Source organism: Solea solea, chromosome 11 (genome assembly GCF_958295425.1).
Source record: "Solea solea chromosome 11, fSolSol10.1, whole genome shotgun sequence".
Taxonomy (NCBI): Eukaryota; Metazoa; Chordata; class Actinopteri; order Pleuronectiformes; family Soleidae; genus Solea; species Solea solea.
The window spans coordinates 19,751,327-19,775,763 of record NC_081144.1 but is presented as its reverse complement, the minus strand read 5'-3'; the positions used below and the strand labels follow the sequence as shown (position 1 = coordinate 19,775,763).

The 24,437-nt window shown below is 39.9% G+C and overlaps 2 protein-coding genes across 3 annotated transcripts in view; one reads left to right on the top strand and one right to left on the bottom strand.

The window, feature by feature from the left end:
- Nucleotides 1–2,084: 2,084 nt before the first annotated feature.
- On the top strand, nucleotides 2,085–7,969 carry LOC131468015 (RING finger protein 223). Its single transcript, XM_058641841.1, has 2 exons — nucleotides 2,085–2,462; nucleotides 6,859–7,969. Exon 2 carries the CDS (start codon nucleotides 6,906–6,908, stop codon nucleotides 7,608–7,610), a length of 705 nt encoding a protein of 234 aa, XP_058497824.1. The 5' UTR covers nucleotides 2,085–2,462; nucleotides 6,859–6,905; the 3' UTR covers nucleotides 7,611–7,969.
- Nucleotides 7,970–9,618: 1,649 nt separating this feature from the next.
- Nucleotides 9,619–24,437, bottom strand: part of ptpn11b (protein tyrosine phosphatase non-receptor type 11b) — a 43,345-nt gene continuing 28,526 nt past the window's right edge. For both annotated transcript variants that reach the window (XM_058643897.1, XM_058643898.1), the window contains exons 7-16: nucleotides 19,278–19,374; nucleotides 18,990–19,069; nucleotides 18,454–18,609; nucleotides 17,768–17,899; nucleotides 16,785–16,939; nucleotides 15,920–15,987; nucleotides 15,674–15,825; nucleotides 14,311–14,411; nucleotides 13,818–13,941; nucleotides 9,619–12,519 (exon numbers count right to left, since the gene is read on the bottom strand). In XM_058643897.1, the coding sequence (XP_058499880.1) occupies nucleotides 13,854–13,941; nucleotides 14,311–14,411; nucleotides 15,674–15,825; nucleotides 15,920–15,987; nucleotides 16,785–16,939; nucleotides 17,768–17,899; nucleotides 18,454–18,609; nucleotides 18,990–19,069; nucleotides 19,278–19,374 (1,029 nt within the window). In that variant the 3' untranslated portion in view covers nucleotides 9,619–12,519; nucleotides 13,818–13,853. The remainder of the gene's footprint in view (nucleotides 12,520–13,817; nucleotides 13,942–14,310; nucleotides 14,412–15,673; nucleotides 15,826–15,919; nucleotides 15,988–16,784; nucleotides 16,940–17,767; nucleotides 17,900–18,453; nucleotides 18,610–18,989; nucleotides 19,070–19,277; nucleotides 19,375–24,437) is intronic.

Here is a 24,437-nt window from a genome sequence, read left to right as displayed (position 1 = left end):
ATGTTGACTGTAGCTCAGTAGCTTCACCCTGTGATCCACCCAAGCTTTGACATGTTTATTATGACTGCAGGTTTATGAATTCCAGGCAAGGGAATAAAACAGCTATTTAATTGTATACCGTCTCCTTCCTTGGAGCACTCACCACTCACTACCCAATAAACGACATTGCTGATCTGATACGGCAGTACTTGAGTCTGGGTTACTAAATAACCAAGTTAGTTAGGCGGCTTATACTGGGACATGGTAAAGCTGATGGTCCATTAGTCATTACCATAAAATAAAATGAGTAATCAAATAAAAAGAAAAACCTCCACCAAACACCCTCCAAGTCGTTTTAAAAAGTGTAGCCTCTTCCTGCTGAATGTCTTTGTTTTATGTGTTTATTTTCTGTGTAATATTGACTGGACACAGACTTGAAGATCACGTTTCTTTACGATCCATCTCTCTAAATCGTTTTCTGCTTAGACCAGACATGACACCACAACCATTTCACCTGGTGCAGATTTAATGAAGAGATACATATAACTTTGAATAAACAGGTCAAGCAGTGAGGAGACTGAGTGTCTGTGAGGACACAGAGGCTGTTCACACAGTCTGCTCCAGTGGGAAGATAGTCCTGTTTCACCACCTGTTACCTTATCACTCACTGAATGGAAATTAACCCTTAATCTATATGTATTGTGCTGCTTTATGACAGCGGCTGATGAGAAAGCTGCAGGGTGTAGTCAGTGGGACGTCACAGTGAGGACTTGCCGTGTAAGGGGTTACAATAGTCCAAACGAGACGCAATAAACACATGAATCGCCTGTTGGAATTAATTTGGTGAAAGATATAGTGCTTCAGCTGGTCAACTGATAAAAAGACAGGTCACAAAACCCAGCAGAATTAATAAGATAGTAAAAATACATGGTGCATAAAAGCATCGAATCGAATAAAAATCATCTTAAGAAGGAAGTAGAAAGATGTTACTGGACCCCGCTGACCTGATTCCTTTGAGCAGGTTATCCCACAAACTAAACAAACTATTTGTTACGTGTGTGTGTGTGTGTGTGTGTGTGTGTGTGTGAACCCCTCCTCTGTTTGCCCTCATGTGTAACCACTGAGGTCTCACCTCTACTCTGCAATAACTTTGGGCCATATGTGCAGTATGACCCACAGTCATATCATATCCATCCATTTTCAAACGCTTTATCCTCCACATGAGGGTCATAGGACGATAGGCGGGGTCACACCCTGGACCATACCACACCAGTCCATCACAGGGTCACACTCACACCGACGCTCAAATTAGAGTGACCAATTTACATAATCTGCCAGACTATACAAAGTATACCCCTCTAGGCCGGAGTATACCCCTTTTGTGTAAAGAGATGTTGATTGTATTTACACAGTATGTTCACTCACTAATATTTATAAACAGAAACATGTATTTACCCAGGAATAATCTACATTTTAGCCGGAAATAAAACCTGTTCTTGAAATTAGCTTTTTTTTTTTTTACAACAGCAACCTTACAAAGTGTAAGATATAGAAGTCATCCACTACTTTAGTGGGTTTCTTATATTTATCCAAAACACGTCTCTAATCACTAACACACTTAGGGTTCTTGGGGTGAAGTCATTCTTGTAATAATACAATCAAAACCTCTTTAAAAAACTCTTCCGGGGTTAAAGCGGCCTAGGCCCACTGTTATATCACTTTTATATTTAATGCTTCAGTGTGGTGTTGTGTTTTATTTAGTTATTGTATTTTTTTATTTATTTTTTTATATATAGTTTTTTGTGTGTCTGTGTAGGAATGTATGTAGTGTTTTTATTTGGTTACTATTCTATTCTATTCTATTCTATCTGGTGTGTGTGTGTGTGTGTGTGTGTGTGTGTGTGTGTGATGTTGGTGGTTGAGACACTAAACTGGTAGAAGGAGGTGAAAGAAGGAAACAAGAAAAGAATATCTGCATAAAGGGAAACAGGGAGTGGTGGTGTGTAGTCAGGTGTGTGTATTACTTTCCTTAAAGTGCCCCTCCACACACACACACACACACACAGACACACACAGTTCCAAGACACTGTTTAAACTCATTTACATGAAGTGCTAAAAAGGGAGCTGACAGAGCAGAGCAGGTGATACCAACCAACGGATACCGAGGAAGGAGGATCTAGAGAGAGCTAAAACTCAGCCTCTGAGCACACACCCTCCTACACAAACACACACACACACACACACACACACACACACACCTGTAACCCCAGCACATTGTTCAGACCAGTCCAGAGGAGGACTTCACTCTGGGCAGAGGCACAATTGAACACCAAAATCCCCACCTCTTCCCTGCTGGGATCTCAGAAGTCAGTTGGCTTTGACTTCAGAAGAAAATGAAAATGCATTTCTGACTGAGAGTGAAGTGAGTGCTGGGTCCTGCAGAGATACAGAGGAGATCATCTGACATCTTCTTCACTTACCAGGTAAATTCAACCTTGCTTAATTCTTCAAGACTTGTGAATATGACCTAAATCTACTACTATAAAGAGCACAGTGAGTGAACAGATAAGAAAACACCACATAAGAAAGCACACCTGTAACAGGACAGCCGCGCTTGGTGAGCTCATCATGAGGTGGACAATTGAGCAGCTGCAGCAGCCATGAGCACCTGTCTTTCAGTTAGGGACTCTCTCTGTGCGAGTGTGTGTGTGTGTGTGTGTGTGTATAATGTTTCCTGCATTGTCTGCCGTATTTACACATGCTTTTCTTACATGCTCAGGTTCAGTTCAGTTAAACCCCCATTACCTGTTCTTTCACACTGAGAACAGGAAGGGCAGCATTGTGGCTGACGGTTGAGTCCAACATATGGTTCAGGATACTCAGAGTTGAGTCAAATACACAAAGGGACTGAGGGTAGAAAACTACGTGAGAAGGTTAAAAAAAAACAAAAAAAAAAACATCCATCTAACTTACAAATGAGGACTCGTGACTGACAAAGTGATAGTTGTATGATATGTGTAGGTCAGTGGGAGAGGTGAAGAGGAACATGTCCCCTCTTCACCTCTAACCCTTAGATAAGATGTCACGTTTGAATGTGATATTTCAGCCACTAGTTAATGTTTGTTAATCTGCTGTACAGTCTATTGATTTTACTTCCTCACCTGGACTCTGGAGCTATAGAGTCTTACATTTTCACGTGACAGACGATTTACTGTCGTGATGCATTAGTGAATGGCTAATGATTAATGCTTTTCTTTCAAACATACAGTACATAAACAGCCTGTCGTGTCAAACCACCAGTACTTTTTACACGAGTTAGGACGAGTTGTTCGGTCTTTCTTTGCAACTTTCACTCTATTTTAAGTGTCTACAACTCCAGTTTCACTTTGCACCTCAACAACAATAATCTCCTCACTAGAGGATTTTAGGTTTTTCATCAAGACGATTTTCCAGGAAACTAAGGGAACTATTTTGTCCACTTATTAACTTGTTCCCAGCGCAGTCATAGAGATTAATAGTGTACATTTTACTGCAGGGTTAGATCGTGATGTACAGTAATAAGCATATTTTTGCATTTTTCAGCAAGAAAATGCAACTGAGCGTCTGAACTGCAGGCAAAACAGCCCGAGGCCTTAGAAAACTCTCTCCTCCTAAAGACCTTGAGGTTGATCTGTGGCCTGTGAACTAAACACAACATATACTGATTAACCTATTCATTACCTTAATGTGCGTGATGACTTCACACATTGTGTAACATTATGCTAATATTCTAACAGCCAAATGATTGTATCAGTGGAGAACAAAAGGCAAAGCCAGTCCTGACGGGATGTGGTTTCATTCCCCACCTCTTTAGTTCAGTAGTCCCTGCTGTAGCTACAGGCTTTGTTTAAGTGGTTTTTACAATAGATATTTGTCGATTTTGTGTCTGTTTGTTGTCATTTGTGTGACAATAAGAACACTCCCTGAGCCCCGTCTGAGGCTAAGAAACAACTGTGCAAATATTTGAGCATTTGAGGGACCTCCGTGAATTTTTCAGTCACTTGACACAGGTGTTTTTTTTTCCTTCTCTCTTAGTGTTTAAGGACAATTGTCACTGTGTCCACACCTGATAACACAACTTTGAGCAATGGGTCGACACATGAGGGAGCCTTTAAGCTGATAAGACACAGTGTAATAATACAGTCATCATCCCCCTAAAGCATGTTTGAATTCAGCTGAGACTGACACTGAGCGAGTGTGTGAGTTGTGTGTGTGTGTTGGCGGCGCAAGAATTTCAAGGGCAGATGGAGCGATTAAAACGGAGAACAAGCGTGGACTTTGTGTGGATGAGTGGGCTGGGGTGGAGGGGGGGGGGGGGGGGGGGGGGACCAGCCCCACGGGCACAGAGAGAACACCTGTGCTCTGACCATCCTTCATCCCTGACACACACACACACACACACACACACACACACACTTCACATTAGTGCCCTTTAATACCTGAACAACAGGTCATTACCATGTTATATTCTCATCACCCTTAAAAACGAAACAGAGGAGATGAGATGAGAGGAGACCTGGTCATCCTGCATCCTGTGTCCTGCATATTCTATACTTTCTAAACCTGGTCTATTAGTTTCTGTGATGTCGAACTGACAACTTACATTAATGAAGGATGCAGAGCCACATAATCCCATACACAAAAGTCAAATCTCAAATGAAATGTCAGCAGCACAAGCTCCTTAAGATAGAACAGTTGTTGGTATTGTCTGTCTTAACTTCACTTAACTAGTCAGCTTTATATCATTATTTATATTTATAAACTCATTGTGCTGTACAATAACATCACAGAGAACATTAAACATGAGACCAAAAAAAGAATAATCATGCACACACACGTACCCCTCTGTCTTTTTCATATATATATATAACAAAAAATAGCAACCAAAGAAAGGAAAGATTCTATAAAAATATACACGTGCAGCAGACTGTGGGTCACCGTCGGAAGCTCGTTCCAGAGAGCAGGATCATAATGACTCAATACTTTGACCTGATTTGATTTTCATTCCAGGAATTTTTATGAGACATGAGTCTTAATATCTAAGAGATCATCTAAGGGTTAATGACCACGTCAGGTATGGAGAGATTTGTGCACATGCAGTAATTACAGTAAGTCCGTGGTTAGTATTTCCACAGATTCATTGTGATGTCAGTTTCGTCCATTATGTTGCTGTTTCAGCTTTTAACACTCAGTTTTTTTGTTCATTTTATATTTTACAAAAAAGTAAAATAATACAACAGTGACACTGACACACAATAGACCTTTTTCAGAGCAGACTTTTGTCGAACATACAAAGTACAAGCATAGGTTTCACCTGTGACATTAATTAGGGTTCCACTCCAGGTTTAAGAGAGCCAGGGTTGTGTAAGTGTAACATGTATTACGTCTTCCCGTATTCTCTGGATGTGTTCCAATGAAGTGATTGAGAAATAATTATACAGTAAAAAGACAAATCTAAGTATATGGCCTTATACTTTTGTACAGTACTGTATGTCACCTCTATAATTCTCCAGGGTGCTTTTCATGAAAATGGAAACAGACTTTATAATGAACTTTTCTTCATCTTGCCCCAGAGAACGCTTAGACAGTGCAATAAGAGCATTTAAAAATAAACAAGATATTGACACTAATAAGCGTTAGATTCCCATCGCTCTGTCGTCTCTGCTACTGCCAGGTTCCTGTTGTCTGACTGTTGCGGGAGAGAATGCGTCTAATTTTTGTTTACATAACATACTTTCACTGTATTTACTTTAGAGCAGGTATGGCAGAGGGAGCTTCAAATGTCAAAAAATGTCCTTTTATCATTGTCTCCACGTGTTGACCATAAAGCTCCGTGTCAAAGTTCAATTCTATGCCCAAGTATGAGGCCAGCAGAAAAACATAACCCTTCAGCATGCTTCACATTTACAACCACTGGCTAATTATTAATGGACGCAGCGGGAAACTCAGGTGATCCATTTTGCAGTGACTATGAATAACTCTGTGAATAACTGGAACACGATGTCACTCACTAATCACATATACAGCAACAGAGGGCTCGTCTCACTGGTCAGTACAGGTGTGTCACTTTTTTAATTTAAGGTGGAATTAAAGCTGCAGTGTGTAACATTTGATCATTTTCGTTGATGTTATTATTCTGAACAGTATGTAACATTATTTATTGTATTATGCTGCATTCTTTATCTGAAAATGGGCTCTGTCGAGCAATACTATCAGATCTGACTGAGGGAATATATCTGTTTGCAGCCGTCACATAAAACCTATCACTTCCTGTGTGCAGCCCAGAAATGTCACCAGGCAATATGAGATCTAAAGACACGTAGAGCTGATAGACTTTATGAAGTCATTTGACGATGGTTTTATTCTAACGCACATGTGTTAATATCTAAAAGCTACGCACTACATTTTCAAGTTTCTGAAGTGCAGCTTATGCTGGGCTTGAGTCTTGATTGAAATAACTAAAAGTCAGTTTTGTGTGTGCGTGTGTGTGTGTGTGTGTGTGTCCGTTCAGAACACTGTCAATTCAAACAAAAACACTCCTGTTGCTGCAGAAGTGCTTACACAAATATGGGGGTGGACAATGTCCTTTTCAGACCCGTACTAGCATCATGTTGAAACTTTTTTGTTTATATTATTACTCAGTGTTTTTCCTCACACCCACAACTATTTATTGACCGACCAAAAGCTTTGTTTTTTTGCATGTGCTCTACGTGCAGGTTACAAAAAGCTCAAAGGTCAACATTCAGCTGGACTGTATGACTTCACTGACTTCACTTTGATGTGCTTTGTAGCCTCAGCCTGAGAACGAATCTCTAATTCTCAATCTTTGCCTTCATCCAGAGTCCAAAGGAGGCTGGACAAAGGAGAGGGAAGGCTCGATTCTGAAAATGGAACACACTGCACAGGTTTGGCGCGTGCAGGAAACAGCTGGGGAGCTGCAGAAGAAGGTGTCGGTGATGGGCCAGCCAGAGTGCTCCATCTGCTACAACACTTATGACAATGTCTTTAAAACACCAAAGCTGCTGGAGTGCACCCACACCTTCTGCCTGGAGTGCCTCTCCCGCCTCATGGTTGTCTCACAGGCCGACTACGACAGCAGCAGTGGCAGCATGCGCCTCTCCTGCCCCTTCTGCCGCCACCCCACCATTCTCTCCGAGGAGGGACCCCCGGCGTTGGCCACCAGCCGCGAGGTCCTGTGCAAACTTCCCCACCACCAGCAGCAAGAGGAGCCGGTGTGGCTGGAGGGCGAGAAGCTGTGCTACAAAAGCTCCAGGCACAGCACTGGTTTGGACGCTCCCGACAGTCCCACGGGCTTCTGCATCTGCATTGACATTGGAACAACCAAGACAGTGGACGCACCAATCCAGACACACTCAAACACATATAGCCTGCTGGGCCGGCTGGCAGAATGGAAGAGGCTGGTGATCTTCATTGTGCTCATTGTGCTGCTCATTATCATCGTGTTGTGGCCTCTACAGTGTGCTTTCACCACAGGAAACATGCGCTGTAGACGTGAAACCATCAACCCCATGATGACTACAACCACCGCTACTTACAACCCTTCCCCCAGACTGCCTAGACCCACAGAGTAACTGGACTATGTGTATAATATTGTATGACACTCATATTTTTAATATTTGGCTGCATAACTATACTTTTTATTTTATTTTATAAAGGGCACTTGATTATTGCTACACACAGCAGTAATATCGTTTTACTGATGCAAAAATGTGCAATTGTCTGTTTTTGAAAGTGGAAATTCCAGCTTTCAAACACACAGTGTCCACTCATATGTGCTGTACTTGCATCACCATTGAGTTCACAGAGTTTCTGTTCCATTTTTTATATACAGTCTATGTAAACAACATAGATTATAAACTTTCATCAGAAGTTCATATGTTAAAGCCACTATGTGGTTTATTTTTTTAATGAAATGTCTGACTTGATTGCCCCCTAGTGGTAGTTTATAGACAGACTGCAGCAATTATCAGAGGACATGTGTTATGATATCCCATATGCACATTTGCAGCTTTAACGCAACAAAGCAGAACTTTGAGTGGTTCATGGCGACCTGTAAAAGACAGTTACTGCTATTATTTATGTTCCATGGAAGCATGTTGGGAGAATCAAACACAACCACTGACACACGCTGTAGTTTGACATGAGAAAACAGGGTTTTAGATCTGGCTGGTGTGATGGAATTTTCATAAAGGGAATCAGTTTCTTTTCTAGCATTAGTGTTAAGTCAGTGTTCACCACACGTTTAAAATACTGACTTTCATTCATGATGTGAATTTTCTGCTTTGTAAATACGTGTTTGACGAACAGTCAGCGGCTAGTCATGTTTATAGTGATTACCAAGTATATCACAAATAAGAATGTATGTGATCATAATGTGCCAACTTTTTTTGTTTTGTTTTTGTATTTGTATATTTGTATTTTTTATGACTGTGTCCTTGTTTACAGAAGTGTAAAGCGAGGTTCCAACTCAGATCATGTTTTTGAGAAATAAAATCCTTGTGCATAACAACCTCATTACAGTATTTAGAATGGCATATTTTGATTGATTTAAAAAAAAAAAAAGATTCACAACAGCATAAACCAGTGGTTTCATCTCACAACGACTGACTGACTGGAAAACAGTCAAATCATTCCTTGTGTCGTTTCCTTCCAATCTAAACCTTGAACCTTTGACTATATAAGTATGAGTCTTGCCAGGATTCCTGGATTAGACTGCGATGTTTCCTGTTACCCACGTATGACATGGTTAATAAAACCACACTTGATAGGCCAGCCTTTGTTTAGGAGACATAACTTCCTGGAGCGTCATCTGAAATCCTAGTGAACACACCATTAAATACAGAGTGAATCAGATAAGATTTACACACAGTCATGCTTATGTTGTAATAATCAATTAGTTTAAAGTAGTTTATTTCATTCTATGTGCTGAAAAAGAGATAAACATAAAATAAGAGCAACATATATTTAAATCTCCCTATGTATGTCACCAGCAGTGAAGGGAAATGATAAATATTGACTAGAGAAAAATGTCTTGTCAGTTTTTTTGTGTCCTGTTAGTTGGTATGATTTTATGCAGCTTATTTAAACTCAAAACTGGCCATGTATTTTATTCAGTGTTGTCTGTACTCGTCTCTCATGGAGCAGAATTAACAGCCTGTTTTCTTGCAGATAGCAGCTACATGAAACTGTAGACAAATTAATTCCATTTCGTTTGATTTTTTTTCTTCTTTATTATATTGTGAGGAATTATGCACAATATTTACAGGCTGCTTCAACCATGAAGGCTGTTATTGCTGGTGAAATTAGTGGTTTTTGTCTCAAATGCCTTGCTTTTTAACATCAATGGCCTAATTGAAAACTTAAACTGGTGTTTGTTGATATTTTTTTTCAGTGGAGGACGTGTTACTGTAAAAAAGACACAACTCGACCGGGAAGAGCCACAGCAGCGTCCAACACACACACACACACACACACACACACACACCCTTCATATTTTCTGCTGCTTCTCCATCACAGGAACTATGACAATACAAAAACTCCCTTTTTCCACCTACACACAACAGAACACAACTAGCGATGTTACATACAGTTTTTTATTTTTATTTATTAAACTATATAATAAACCATTTGATGTCATTTTCTGGCAGCTCATTGCATCAGCAGTTGCCTACAGCCTATACAGCAAAAAGGCGTTTGGGCAGGGACAGTGCAAGAGAAAGAGGAAAGGGGAAGATTCTCCACTGAACAACACTGGGAGCCGTCAGTACATCATCACTCACTTCGGCCACACTGCCAACAACAGAGTAACAAGGAATTAAAATAAAACAAACCCCATCAATGTCAAGTAAATGTACAAGGACAAGCAGAACAATATTTGCATGTTACTACTGCACACCTCCATGTGCACTAGTTCAACTCAACAGTGACATAACAACGATTATAATCACAATCTAAATAATACAAAATGAAATAATGGAACAATCAATCAGAAAAAAAACAATAAAAAAAATTAATCCAACAACACTGATGGCAAAAAAACCTGCACTAACAAAAACACTCCCACAGCCAGTGGACATCCAAACAGCCTGAAGCCAAGTTCACACTTTCAAGTATTGATGTTTCACCAAATCACAACAAAGGCAAAGTGAAATACAAAAAAAGAGAGAAAGAAAATTATTATATCCACAGTGCAAGACAGTTCAGAAACACAGAGACAATACAACTGAACTCATTTATCCTCGATCAGATCATGATCACAGTTCAAACTGGAAAAAAAAACCCAGGGGATTCACACAGTGCTCAATTTCACTTCATCAAGTTGAGCCGCACGGTTCACTAATGCAACACACACACACACACCCACACACACACACACACACACCCACACACCCACACACCCACACACCCACACACACACACACACACACACACACACACACACAGGGCAGCCATGACATACATTAAATAAAACATAGCTAATTTTATTAAAAATACAAAATCAACTTTGAACAGGCAAAGTTTGAAACCAGGCAGAAAAATGGCCAAAACCAAGATAAATCTCAGAATTGAAGAGAAACAGTACCTTAATAATGAGTAACTGAATCAAATGAAAGTGTTGGTTGGATTTTAAATGACATATCTTAAGAGTGTTGTTGCAAATGCATGTCTAAAGAAAACAAGCGAGTCCAGCCTGTGAATGTCCTTGACCAGGTCAGCTGGACACTTGTGCTGGTGAAAAAGAGGAATGGTCAGAGCACACAAACACCACCAGGGGTCCCTCACTCGTGGGCTTTTCTTGATGATCACACATTATCATTATTACAGTATCCTACTGTGAGAGACAAAACAACTTTTTATAATAAGGACCATGACGGTCGTGACGGTTTAACACGAGCTGAGCCAGAATTCATCAACATATCTGCACAGTAAAATATTTTGTTGCTCAATCTGGAGGCTAAAAATAATGAACAATCTGCCAGACAGCAGCAAGCGGAGCGCAACACCACTGTCTTCCTTATCACATCAGTGACGTGGGCTTGCTCCCACCACTATCATCAGGCTTGGATTATGGCCATCTTCTAAATTACTTTTTGGAGACAAATCTATTCTTCAATCTCAGGCTGATGGCCATCTGGCCCACTGTAATCGGCCCCTTTGCCTTATCTCCTTGTGACGATCTTTCCCCCCGACAGATGTTGAACCGCATCAGACCTGCTGATTAACAAGAAGAGCCAGACAAATGAAGCCGAGAGACGGCGGTCAGCTAAGCTCACCTCCAACCAACCTATTCAGGAATCCTCTCAACCTCGTTTCTTCGACTTCAAAATTTGACGACGATACAAATCAAAAACAGTGCTGCTCTGGCCATTGTGCTAAAACATGGGTATTTTCCACTAGTATGCTCTTTTATAAATATAGATATATTTAAAAAATATACATTTCATATGCTACATAACCATGACGCCAACAGCATAAAAAAAAACACATGAAGAAATAATGAAAAGAAGCTGACCAAAATAAAAATGTGAGAGTAGCGGAGGCATGATGTTCAGATGTAAGATGAGATTGTGACCATGAGGAATAAGTCCAAATGTTCTCATGTTCCACTACAGAACAATGACAGAACAGATGTTTGCAACAGCACAGGATACAACGCGCAACTCATTCACAACTGGTCACATCTGCAGAAAATTAAATGAAAAATAAGAGTCCACATTTAGACCCAATTATAAAATGAGGAGCAGAAGTAGCTTTGCTTGCCCTGCTGCACTTCTGGATCCTGAAGCTGTTATGAAATTGTCCTTACGATCACTCAGGGGTCAAATTAATAACCACCACAGGTGGAGAGAGGGAGAGAGAGAGAGAGAGAGAGAGAGAGAGAGAGAGAGAGAGAGAGAGAGAGAGATAGAGAGAGAGAGAGAGAGTAAGAGAGAGAGAGAGGGAGAGAGGGAGAGATAAGAGAGTGATTTCAACAAGCAGACAAAGAGCTTAACTTTGACCTCTGCTTCTGTTCATTTCAGGTCAGGAGTAGAATCTGTGTTCAATATTTGTCAGCCAAAAGAAAACCTAGTTTTATTTCATAAATCAGCTTGGGATTTTAGGGATTGGAGAATAGTAACAGTGCAACAGCAGGTTTTGGAAGGACAGATTACAGACACGTTCTGTGAGAAGGCACTCACTGGTTTAAAAGAGAGGCAGAGAGAGAGAGAGAGAGAGAGAGATAGAGCTGGGGCACAGTGGAGAGAAAGTTTGGGGGACAGAGGCCCTGAGCACAGACACTCTGCTGCAGAGTCCTCCTCTCCATGGAGGTAGAAGTTCTACTCCAGACAGAGAGGATCAGCTGAGCAGGAGTAAGCTTGCCATCTTCACAGCGTCCACTGTGGTGGGTTGCGGTCAGAGCACCACTCCCCCTCCTCCTCCTCCTCCCCCTCCCCGTCCAAGGGATTTTCAGGTGCTGACGATGCAACACTTTGACTGAAACTGAAGAAAAGAAGCAGACAGGTTGAATTGGACAATAAGAGTCTGATGCAGTTCGTCCTGTGGACACGTAACGTGTGTATGTTAAGAGTTTGTCCATGTGTGTGTTCTGACATTTTCTGTTATAATACTTTCAACTAGTCACACAACTCCCATTCACTAACATTTTATTACATTTATAATATCAGTGCATGGAAATGTTTAAAACAGGGAAAAGGAAATTTGACCAAATGATTTATTGAGTGGGATGTTCAACTGTTGATGTTTGACAGCATGGTTCTGAAGATGATAATGCACATTTCAAAATCCACAAACATTAAATCCTTATTTATTCAAGTCTACATTGAGAATTACTGAGTCACACTTGAATACCAAGCAGACAATTTGCTTATATGTAGTGATGATTGAAGATCATCATGTAAAAAAAAAAAAGTGCTTTCTGAAAGCACAGCAACCTTCATCTGTGATATGAAGAATTTAAAAAGTTCATTCTTTAGTCTGAGAGAAACAAATCATAATGACTCGGCCGTCTGCACAGAGGCATAAAACCTAAAGAGGAGCTAAGAAATCTCTTGTCTGTTCTATTAATCACTTTGAGCAAGAAATGAAAGAGAATGTAAGAAGCGGAGTTTCATAAATGGAACCTAAATTAAATCTTTTGATACTTAAGGGGGGGGTCAGGTTTTCTTTTAAGGAAGCTCAGATACTCCTGGCAACCCTATAATTCAAACCTTGAAAATAAGAGAACTTTTGTCTTACACTTTCATGAGCAAAATTAATTGGATTTAGTGGAAGAATCTGAACTGTTCTCTAACAGAAGAGAAGTTTCAGCAGCACAGTGAGAACTGATTTAGCGGCAGATTCAGTTACTATGATACGTACATAAAAACCTCAAGTTCAGAGCTAAATTAGGGCTCATATTTTTCAGAAGCGGCACATTGAAACTTAATGGGTTCTGGTGTGTAATACCAAACTCTGCAAATAAAGCACTACTCTTAAAAAAAGAAAAGAAAAATATATTGGAGAGTGCTAATCTCCACCAAGGCTGAGCATTTGCCAACAGTGTCAAATTGGATTTCGACCAAGGTACACAATAACCAACACCTAATCTATATGTGGTACTATAACTCTCTAAGAAATAATGATTATTGAGCAGAGTTATCATTGAAAATGTCAAAAATCCCCTATTTCACCAGACTTGTTTGTCATTGGGCTATAACCTACAGTATATTCACAAACATATCTGCAGGAGTAAAGTAGCTAATATCAGAGAGTTGAACTAAAACAAGTGAAGTACTTACTAAGAGGCAAACAGAAATGAGGAGCTCCCGATGGTTTTACCTCCTGGAGTTGCTGCTAAAAGACGTCTGCGGGCTTTTAAAGTGTATGTTTTCGTACACACTCGACGAATCGTCATTTGTCATCCTACGACAACACAGAGAAAATAATTAGTGACAAAACAAACTTCATCAGGGACATGCACTAAGTTTAATTTTAAGCCTAATATTAAATCAAATGCAATTTAATACCACTTTCATGATCATACTGGTAAAAGAATAACATTTTGATTGTGAATCAGAAAGGATTAGAGCACTAACAATTCCTAATATCCTGCAATCACATAAATATTCAAGACTTTTATAATCACAGCCTCATAGCTTCATAGCTTTAAGGTCTTTTAAAAGTCAACTGATGCCCTGCACTAACCTCATGCCTGCCACGGTTCTGTGATTTTGTGTTTATATATCAGATTAATGATTACTTCACCTTGCCCACAGTACGTGTTGTACTTACACAGAAGAAGAGCGTGAGGATGCAATGCTGGGTTTGGATCGCGAGTTGGTCATCTGGGGATATTTGATATTGGAATATTCCCTTTCCTTCATCTTATTCCGCTGTAAAGTGTACACATAAATCAGTCAGGTTGAGTTTAAAAGCTGAGCTCCTTCATGGAGTTCTCGCACAATGCACCATGTCAAGGCCTGAATTAAACTTTAAACGGTGCCAGATGGTGTTCACATACAGCAGGACAGCACTATGGAAACTTGGTGCGATGGCTGCTTTACTGTTGATTGCTTCACTGCTCTAGCTGTTTTAAGACAATGAAGGTTACTGGCCACTGTTTCTGAGGTCAAACATGTTGCTGGGTCAAACTAGGGCTGTTCATTTATTAAAATATTTATTCATTAATGTTATTCACTATATTTTCCAAGTTTTCTTTAAAAAAAAATCTATTATCAACATGAGAGTGGACAAATATGCTTGGTGTACCATGAAAATGTTTCTTTTAGTTATAATTGTTACATTTCAAATCAATAAAAAACTTATTTTCCTGAATAACAATGTTACTCAATAACACTGCATGATGACAGCATAACCTGGCAAACTCAAGCCCAACAAACAACAGATGGGAACACTGACCAGAATGTAACATTACATAGTAATGCTAACACTTCTCCAATTACCTAAATACTTCCTAATTAGTGGTGCATTTATTACCACAAGGTGGCAGCAGCAAGAAGCACTTGGTTAATGGACTGCATTTGTGTTTGCAGAAGTGATGAAAGTTATGAGGGTCACCGAATGCATCTCTTAGCCACTCCTCTAAACCCAACACACTGTGGACCCCACATTACTCACACATGCACAGGTGTTTGTTTTTGTTAGTTTTCTTGGAGAAGAGAATTCCCCTCTGATGTAGAAACATAATTTCAAATCTGTTGCCTAATGCTCTTTTCCCCCCTCATAATGACTGCAGTGAAGTTAGTTTGAAGAAAGCAGATCTGAAAGTGACAATGTGAGGAATATCAGATATTATCAGGAAGCAGAGATCAAAGTTAAACTCTTTATTTTCACTTTGACCTCTGCTTCTGTCCTGTTCGGCTCTGTTGATTTCAGGTCAGGAGTAGAATCTGTGTTCAATATCTGTCAGCCTAAATTTGAGTTTGAAGGCCATTTCATAGTGTCTTAAAACAGCTGCTTTGGATTTCAATCATCAGAAGAATTCTGTAATCATGCAACAGAAAAGGAATTTCTATTATCGCATTAAACTTGACATCCCTATTATTAAGACTTCATTAATTTGTCAAAGAGTTTTCTTTTTCATTCTGCCATTTGAAGCCCTGCTGACATTTTGATTGAGAGAGCAGTGGAGTACCTGTTCCTCCTCCAGTCTCTTCTGAGCCGTGTCTATGTGCTGCTGCACAGCCATGTAGATGAACTTATACTGGGCCTCTGTTTGCACCATGCCTGACCTCTGCTGCCGTACCTTCTGGATCGTCTTAGGGATGTCGATGTCACAATCTAGACCTAGAACACACACACTGGGACCATTAGCACAGACACAGTGCAAACATATGAAGAATATAAAACATCCACTTTGTCACTTTCACATTTCTGTTACCATGGCGATTAATGATATCGATGAGAATGTCTACGACGATAATGGTTCCTGTCCTGCCGATGCCTGCACTGTGGGAAGAACAGAGTTGTAAGAAATCAAATAATGCATAAATTAAACACAACATCTGGGCTAGCTAAAAAAAAACTTATTTACTAAGTGCATTCCTGATTGTTGTAGTTTTTTAAAGTTTTTAAAACGTAGAAACAGCGATAAATATGCAGCCTTCACTCATCACTGAGAGAAATAATAAGTCGGTTTCTTTGTGTTTAGGTAGCTGAGTATTTTGAAAGATGTGAAGGTAAAATGTGGTTCAAAGTTCAGTTTCTATTCAAAAAAGCTGACTACCACCCTGTGTTTTGTTTGGGGTGAAGAATAGTTTGTTTTTCCTTTCTCTCTCATTTTCTTTTCTTTTCTTGGTGGACGTTGTTGTGTTCCGTAAGATGATTTTTATTTGGCACCACATGCGAATCCTCTTTCATTTTAGTTTATGTCTAACAAAAATGTGCAGACATAACTTTCGGAAAAAAAATGCAACCTCTAAAGAGCTGCACCTGAAGCAAGATTTTATAGAAATTCCTTTGTTAAACAAACGCATTCACTACATCTATGCACTTGGTGTGTGCAAGTGTTCACACAAAAAACGGGATTTAAGGAACTGTTGATGTGGATTATCTGCTGATGATCTGTGTTGGCAGCTCACAGAGCCTTTATTATGAACCTGACCCAGCACAAATTAACCAGAACCAGAATCAACTCGAAGAATCCTAATGTTAAAAAAAGTGTCCTCCATCTCTTAGGTAAGATAGCAATGTGAGTAGAAAAAAATCTCCATACTTTTTGCCCTCCATTATGCTCCTGGTTGTACCTGCAATGGACGACAATAGGACCACTGTCTGGAATGGTGCTTTGTGTGCGATTGACCTCTTCTAGGAACCAGAGCACACCTCCAGGCTCATTGGGTACACCGTGGTCCGGCCAGCTCAGGTACTGATAGTGCCAGATATACCTCAGAGGCTCCTTCTGTAACAGAGATACAACAAAGAAACAAACAGTGAAGTACACTAATTCTTCTGAGAAAAATGAGGGTTGTGGACTCTGTTCCTCAGTGGTTACAGGAGATTCAGGAATTGTTGATTGGAAACAGTGTAGAGAATTACAGCAACCATGAGCCATTGCCATGTACAGTGAAAGTGCACATGGGCAGATTTGTACGTCCACTTTAGACTTTTACTTGTACAGATTGATTGTTAGCTTGATTATCTGTGAGCACGATATAGAATATTAAAGAATAAGTGACAGATTTTCTTAAATTTAGGTGTAATTATTTAACATACACACATATAGGCCAGAAGTATCATTTGGTGACAGTCTAGTGAGAACAGTGCCAGGTTGTTTTTACAAGGGCTTGGTTTACTGTGTGCTCCACCATTACAGTTTTGAAAAGAGGAAAAGAACAGAAGAAGACGCAGGAAAGAAGACTTCACTGACAACAAGACTGGTTATCCAAACGTTATACACCAATTTTTATTTCTTCCTACTGAACACATATTGTTTTTAGTGTCAATTTACAACACAAGTGTTGCTTTTATTCAAGGCTTTCGTGCAAGAAAACCTACTGCAAAAATTGAGTGTGAAATTCTGAATCTGCTTCTTGTTTTTTTCAGATCTATGTTTTTAAACCTTTTCAATCCTCCTGCAAGCTTGAGCACGTGCGAGGGGATTGATTGTGTGTGTGTGTGTGTGTGTGTGTGTGTGGGTGTGTGGGTGTGTGGGTGTGTGTATGAGGTGTTAGATAATCTGACCCCAGGTTAGTGGGTCAGCTCTGACTGAGTACACATCTCTTCCTACCCGGTCCAGACGTGTCACCTCCAGTTTCCTCAGGATATAGTCTTGTGCTGGACGTTCATCCATGTTCCTCACTAACACCTTCCCAAACTCCTTGGTGGCATTAAGGTCCGGCCAATAACGGACACATTTGTTCTAAATCAGAGGAAACAGACAGACAGAGAGAGGGAATGAGAGATAGTGTGTGAGAGAGGGAGGGAGGGGGCATTACACAATCTAAAGAAGCAGCTCATCTCAAGCAGCTTTCAAATCATCTTAACTGTCATACTATCCTTGTCAGCCGTCTCTCACTGCTCCCCCCCACAGACACCCACCCACCCACCAAAACATAAACACACATCATCATCTACAATGCATATCCACTCTTCTCTGTGAAAAGATGTTGAAAACACAGAACAAAATGTTTGATGCAGAACAGTTTGATGTTTAATGAAACAAGCTAAAACGGTTTGAGACACATGTTCACAGACGGATTTTAAACATGTAATGTCATTGTTTTTTTCTATTCTGTTCTTCCTCAAAGCAATGGGACATGAACAAATTCTACAGAAAAAAAAATTAAAAAATACATAGATGGATTTTTACTTCATTATGGCATACAGAATCAACCACAATAATCTACAGTATTTACTGTACTGCAAAGTATGTACTACTCAATATTTGCTCAATGGTTGGATCCAAATGCTCACCCGTCCTCTCTCTATTTCCTTTGTGGTCATGACGATAACATGTGTGTTCTCCTGATACACCATTTTCCAGAAGTCATTGACTGTATTCTGAAGGCATCCCTGGGTGGCGATATAAACTTTGCCCTCCTCCATATGGCGCCCCTCTTCGTGCTTACTCTGTACAGCACAAAAAGTTACACAATAAACAAAGATAGTAATGTATTTTGAGGTCAAATATCTATGTACATTATAGAGAAATATACAGAACTGTTTCACTTCATGAGGAAAATAATGTTTAATCAAAATACAGAAATTAAGAAAAGGTTTATTACTGCTTAAAACCAGAAGTTTGTTTCAGACAAAGCAATGTTGACTCATAAATGACACATTTTTTAATAGATGTATTTCCCTTTGAAGCAAAATGACTAACAATAATATTAGTCACAGTGAACTTTCCCTGAAATTTCACTTGCCTTGATTGTTTGACGAATGCTGTGTATAATAAAGCATACAGAAGGTGTTGCTGCATGCTCTTGTATAAAGCTGAAAAGACTCACTCTGATGTAGTTGGCATTGATGTAGTCTGAACCAGGGACATCTGGATCACTTTCCCTGATTTCAACACGAGTTGTGTCAACTGGAAACAACAAACTGTCGTTAGTGCACCACAAAATGTCAACATTTTTTAATGCCAAAATGTTCACATGTCAACTGACGGGCTGTGAGTTATCAAACATAAATCTTGAGGCTGTGCTGTGGCCTCAACATTGTCTGTTGTCTAATTGTGTCACAGTTTCCACAGGAAGTTGGAGAGACAGGAAATGGCAGGTTGCTGCACGACTCACAGGGGAGGATATTCTTGTATCTGTTTTTGCTCTTGTTTTCTGGCTTCTGGCCTTCTTTCCGGGGATACAGCAGTTTGCACTCCTGTTGCTGGAGAACCTGATATTCAATGATATAAGAAAGAAAAGAACAAATCAAAAAGAACACAATCAAATGACACAACATCCACTATAATGTGACTGCTGCTTGTGTGATGGCTTACACCCTTTAAGGGTCACACTGGAGTGTAACATTAATGACTAGGATCACATTTTGAGGCATATTTGATCCCGAGTTTACAGTTTTCTAGCTGTGATAATTCAAACTGTTGTATGGCATAAATGCAATAAATACAAGGCCAGATAAATTAGTTAATAACATTGCCCATTCAAATGAATTAATTCCCATTTTTTGAGACAAACACATACACGGGGAAGTTGCAGTCAAGCAATTTTAATTAATTTTAAATATGATCATCAATTAAAGTCACTATCAGTAAATATAGTAGCTTAAGTGCAGGCAATGCAACAACTAGTGTATAGTGGGTCAGTAATCCTGACCCAGTTATTGAAATGATTTACATTTACATAAAACAGAAATGTAAGAGTTTAACACATCATAAGCTTCAGTTAGCATCACACTCATTATTTAAAAAAAGTAATAATAACTAGTACCGCAAGCGGTAATTGACGGGTTCGAGCTTGACGGCTCGCGAGTCCCCGTGCGTCCACGTCGCAGCGCGAGTCCTCTTCCTCATCTGCCGTTCATTCACCGCTTGTGGTACTGGTTATTTTCAGCTGCATCCCCACGCAATGTCAGGCGTGTCCTTTTAAAATGGCCGTCTTCGTGTTGGGTGAAAGGCGTGTCCGTAAACGTGTTTAGGGAAGGTACCTTGACTTACATAACAAGTTTCGTGTGGATCGGAGAATGTCAGACTTTACTTCCTGTTTCGGGAGTTGTACTTCCTGTAAGGAGGTCATCCTTTACAGACATGTTCAGGGCGGGTCTGAGGTCTGAGGTCTAACAGTGTGATTTCGTCTATAAGTTGTTATTTTTGCTGAATTTTAGAAATAATTAGTTATTTTTGTGATAGAACATCTGATGGTATAAGAATTTAGGGTGCATTTTCTCTTTTTTCCCTCTGTTACTTTTTCTCTCTTCCCATTTTCCCTGTTTTTTTTTTCCTTGGCCCCTCTTGCAGTACCTTTTGCCCCATCTTTCCCTTTCAGAGCAGCATGAGAAACTGTAAATTTTAGATTTGATAGATTTGTAGGCAAATGCCTCCATCATGTGGCGAACAAAGGTTACTGCACTGACGAACCCTCAGTAGAGTGGATCCTGTGTAGTGTTCTTATGTCAACACCATTGAACGATTTGTTATCATATTCAGCAAGCATCATCTACCATGTGTTTTACATGTTTTCATTCATTTTGAGTATGATACAATGAAATTTGTTAAAGTTATAAGGGAAATTGTGAACTTGTATTTTCTGTTACCACCAGAAGGCGCTGTTTTCAAAATGTACAGTTTTTGCATAAGCATCTTCAGCAAGATCCCATCATCGATCGTCACGATTTTGGTTAAGATCTGACCTTCCATCGCAAAGTTATAAGAGTTTGTTGTTGTAGCGAAGTACCAGACGTCATATTGTCTGCCGTCAACAGGGGGCACTGTTTTTGAAAGTGAATATTTTCATATAGGCATCTTCAGGGATTGACTATCATCAATCCTAGCAAGTTTGGTTCAGATTGGAATAGCATTCGCAAAGTGGTAGCAGTTTGTTTTTTGTCGCAAATATCTGACTTTGCAGTGTTGTCATTGCAACACTGTTGAACAATTTGTTATCATATTAGGCACGCATCATCTACCATGTGTTTTGAATGTTTTCCCAAATTTTGAGTTTGATACAAGGAAATTTGTTAAAGTTATCAGGGAAATTGTGAACTTGTACTTTCTGTTACCACCAGGTGGCACTGTTTCCAAAATTTACAGTTTTTGCATAGGCATCTTCAGCAAAAGCCCATCATCGATCATCACAAATTTGGTTAAGATCTGACCTTCAATCGCAAAGTTATAAGAGTTTGTTGTGTATTGCGAAATACCAGACTTCCTAGTGTTTGCCACCACCAAGAGGCGATGTTTTTAAAATGTACAGTTTTTGCATAGACATCTTTAGCAAGGGCCCATCATCGATTGTCACTAGTTTGGTTAATAGCTGACCTTCCATGGCAAAGTTATAAGAAATTGTTGTGTGTTGCGAGGAATCGTGATTTTCGCCAACTTTGCCGCCCTTCTTCTTGTTCGCCGTGATACTTAATGAAAAGATTTTGATACCTTTGGATCCTCAACTTGTCCACAGTGACCTCACAAAGTTTGAAGGTGATCCCATCAAAGCTCTATGACAAGTGCGTTCACATACCATTGGTGCGAAATGGCCAAAATCTGCTAAAAATGTACTTTCAATCCAAGATGGCGGCTTTCTTGTTCGTTTTAGAGCTTAGGCTGCTTTGAATTTTTTGACCGTCCCGACCTAAGGAATGCGTGAGTACCAAGTTTAGTGCATGTACATTAAACATGCTCCTCAGGAGGACAAGTGTTAGGGGTTATAAGTGTTTTGCCTTTTGTTGTGAAGAATATGAATGAACGCCAACTTTGGCGCCCCCTATCTCAAAAGCCATGCGACATTTTGAAAAACTTTTAATATCTTTAGATCCTCAACTTGTCCACAGTGACCTCACAAAGTTTGAAGGTGATCCCATTAAAGCTCTATGACAAGTGCGTTCACATACCATTGGTGCGAAATGGCCAAAATCTGCCAAAAATGTACTTTCAATCCAAGATGGCGGCTTTCCTGTTCGCTTTAGAGGTTTGGCTACGCTGACTTTTTTGACCGTCTGGACCTAAGGAACGCTTGAGTACCAAGCTTTGTGCATGTACATTCAACGTGCTCCTCAGGAGGACAAGTTTTACGGGTTGTAAGAGTTTCGCCTCTTGTTGTAAAAAATATTGATGAACGCCAACTTTGGCGCCCCCTATCTCGTACACCGAGCGACATTTTAAAAAGCTTTCAGGAACTTATGCTCGGCAACTTGTTCACAGTGACCTCACCAACTTTCAAGGTGATCGCACAAAAACTCTAGGACTAGTTCATCCAAATATCAGGTGTCATAGTGTCTGCTGTCACCAGGAGGCGCTGTTTTTGAAAGTGAATATTTTCATATAGGCGTCTTCACGGGCGGACTATCATCAATCCTAGCAAGTTTGGTTCAGATTGGACTCAGATTCGCAAAGTTGTAGCAGTTTGTTTTTTTGTCACAAATATCTGACTTTGCAGTGTTACCATGGCAACACCGTTGAACGATTTGTTATCATATTAAGCACGCATCATCTATCATGTGTTTTGACTGTTTTCACAAATTTTGGGTTTGATACGATTAACTATGTAAAAGTTATTACCGAAATTGTGTACTTTTTGTATTTTCTGTTACCACAAGGAGGCGCTGTGCTAAAAATTTACGTTTTTTTCACAGACTTCTTCAGCAATGGTCCATCATCAACCCTAGGTAATTTGGTTGGGATGTGACCTTTTATCCCAAAGTTATAAGAGTTTTGTTGCCTGTGGCGAAAAATAAAAATGTTCACCAACTTTGCCGGCCCCTTTCTCGTACGCCATGCGACATTTGAACTAACCATAAGCATCGTAAGCTCCTGAACTTGTCCACAGTGACCTGACCAAGTTTGAACGTGATCCCATGAAAGCTCTAGGACAAGTTCGTTCAAATACCGATGGTGTGAAATGGCCAAAATCGGCCAAAAATGAACTTTTAATCCAAAATGGCGGCTTTCCTGTTCGTTTTAGAGCTTAGGCTTGCCTAGGTTTTTTGACCGTCCCGACCCAAGGAACGCGTGTACCAAGTTTCGTGCATGTACATTTAACGTGCTCCTCAGGCCCACAAGTTTTAGGGGGTGGAGCAGTTATTTGCCCCGCCCACTTTCAATTTTTAATGCACATTCCCCGAAACACTAATAAACGTAAATTTACACCAGGTCTGATGCAGATGCAAAAATTGGTGAGTTTTGGGGCATGTTCAGGGCCTCAAAAACGCGATTTACTTTGGTGAAGAGGAAGAAGAAGAAGAATAATCTTTACAATTACAATAGGGTTCTTGCAACCAGTTGCTCGAACCCTAACAAGTTTTGTGGGGATAGGACAATGTACAGCCCAGTTAAAGGCCACTTCCTGTTTAAGATGGCCAACTTCCTGTTGGGTGAAAAGCGTGTCTGAAACGTGTTCATGGAAGGTCCCTTGACTCACATATCAAGTTTCATGCGGATCGGACATTGTACAGCCCAGTTAAAAGGGCACTTCCTGTTTAAGATGGCCAACTTCCTGTTGGGTGAAAAGCGTGTCCGTAAACGTGTTCATGGAAGGTCCCTTGACTCACATATCAATTTTCGTGCGGATCGGACATTGTACAGCCCAGTTAAAAGGGCACTTCCTGTTTAAAATGACCAACTTCCTGTTGGGTGAAAGCTGTGTCCGTAAACTTGTTCAGGGTAGGTCCCTTGACTCACATATCAAGTTTCGTGTGGATCGGACATTGTAAAAGACAGACATTGGTGAGGATCAGAGCAGCACATTGATTTGTTTTTATAATGCATGCTGTTTCATTTGTGCATTTATCTTGCCAATGAGCTTTGAAGGAAAATTACATTTTGCTGTTTACCTGTCAAAAAAAAGAAGAAGGAAAAACGTTTTCAATTTGTTAAGAGCCTTGAGAAAATATTGCAACTGATTTTATTTATGTTTTGCTTAATTTAATTTAATTATTAAGTGCAATATAGGCTGTGGTATTGGTATTGGTTCAATATGTGCAATAATTGCAAGTTTTAATAAACATTGAACCAGCCCGGCCCTCCACTTGTACCATTTTGTTTTATTTTGGCCCCCCCTGTATTTGACTGAAAAACTGTTTATGTTAGATTTGAAAGATTTGTAGGCAAATGCCTCCATCATGTGGCGAAAAAGGGTATTGCATGGACAAACTAATGCATTTTTGCCATTTGAACACCGTTAAACGATTTCTTCTCATATTAGGCACGCATCATCTACAATGTGTTTTGGTATTCTTCACAAATTTTGAGTATGATACAAAGAAGTCTGTAAAAGTTATAAGGGAAT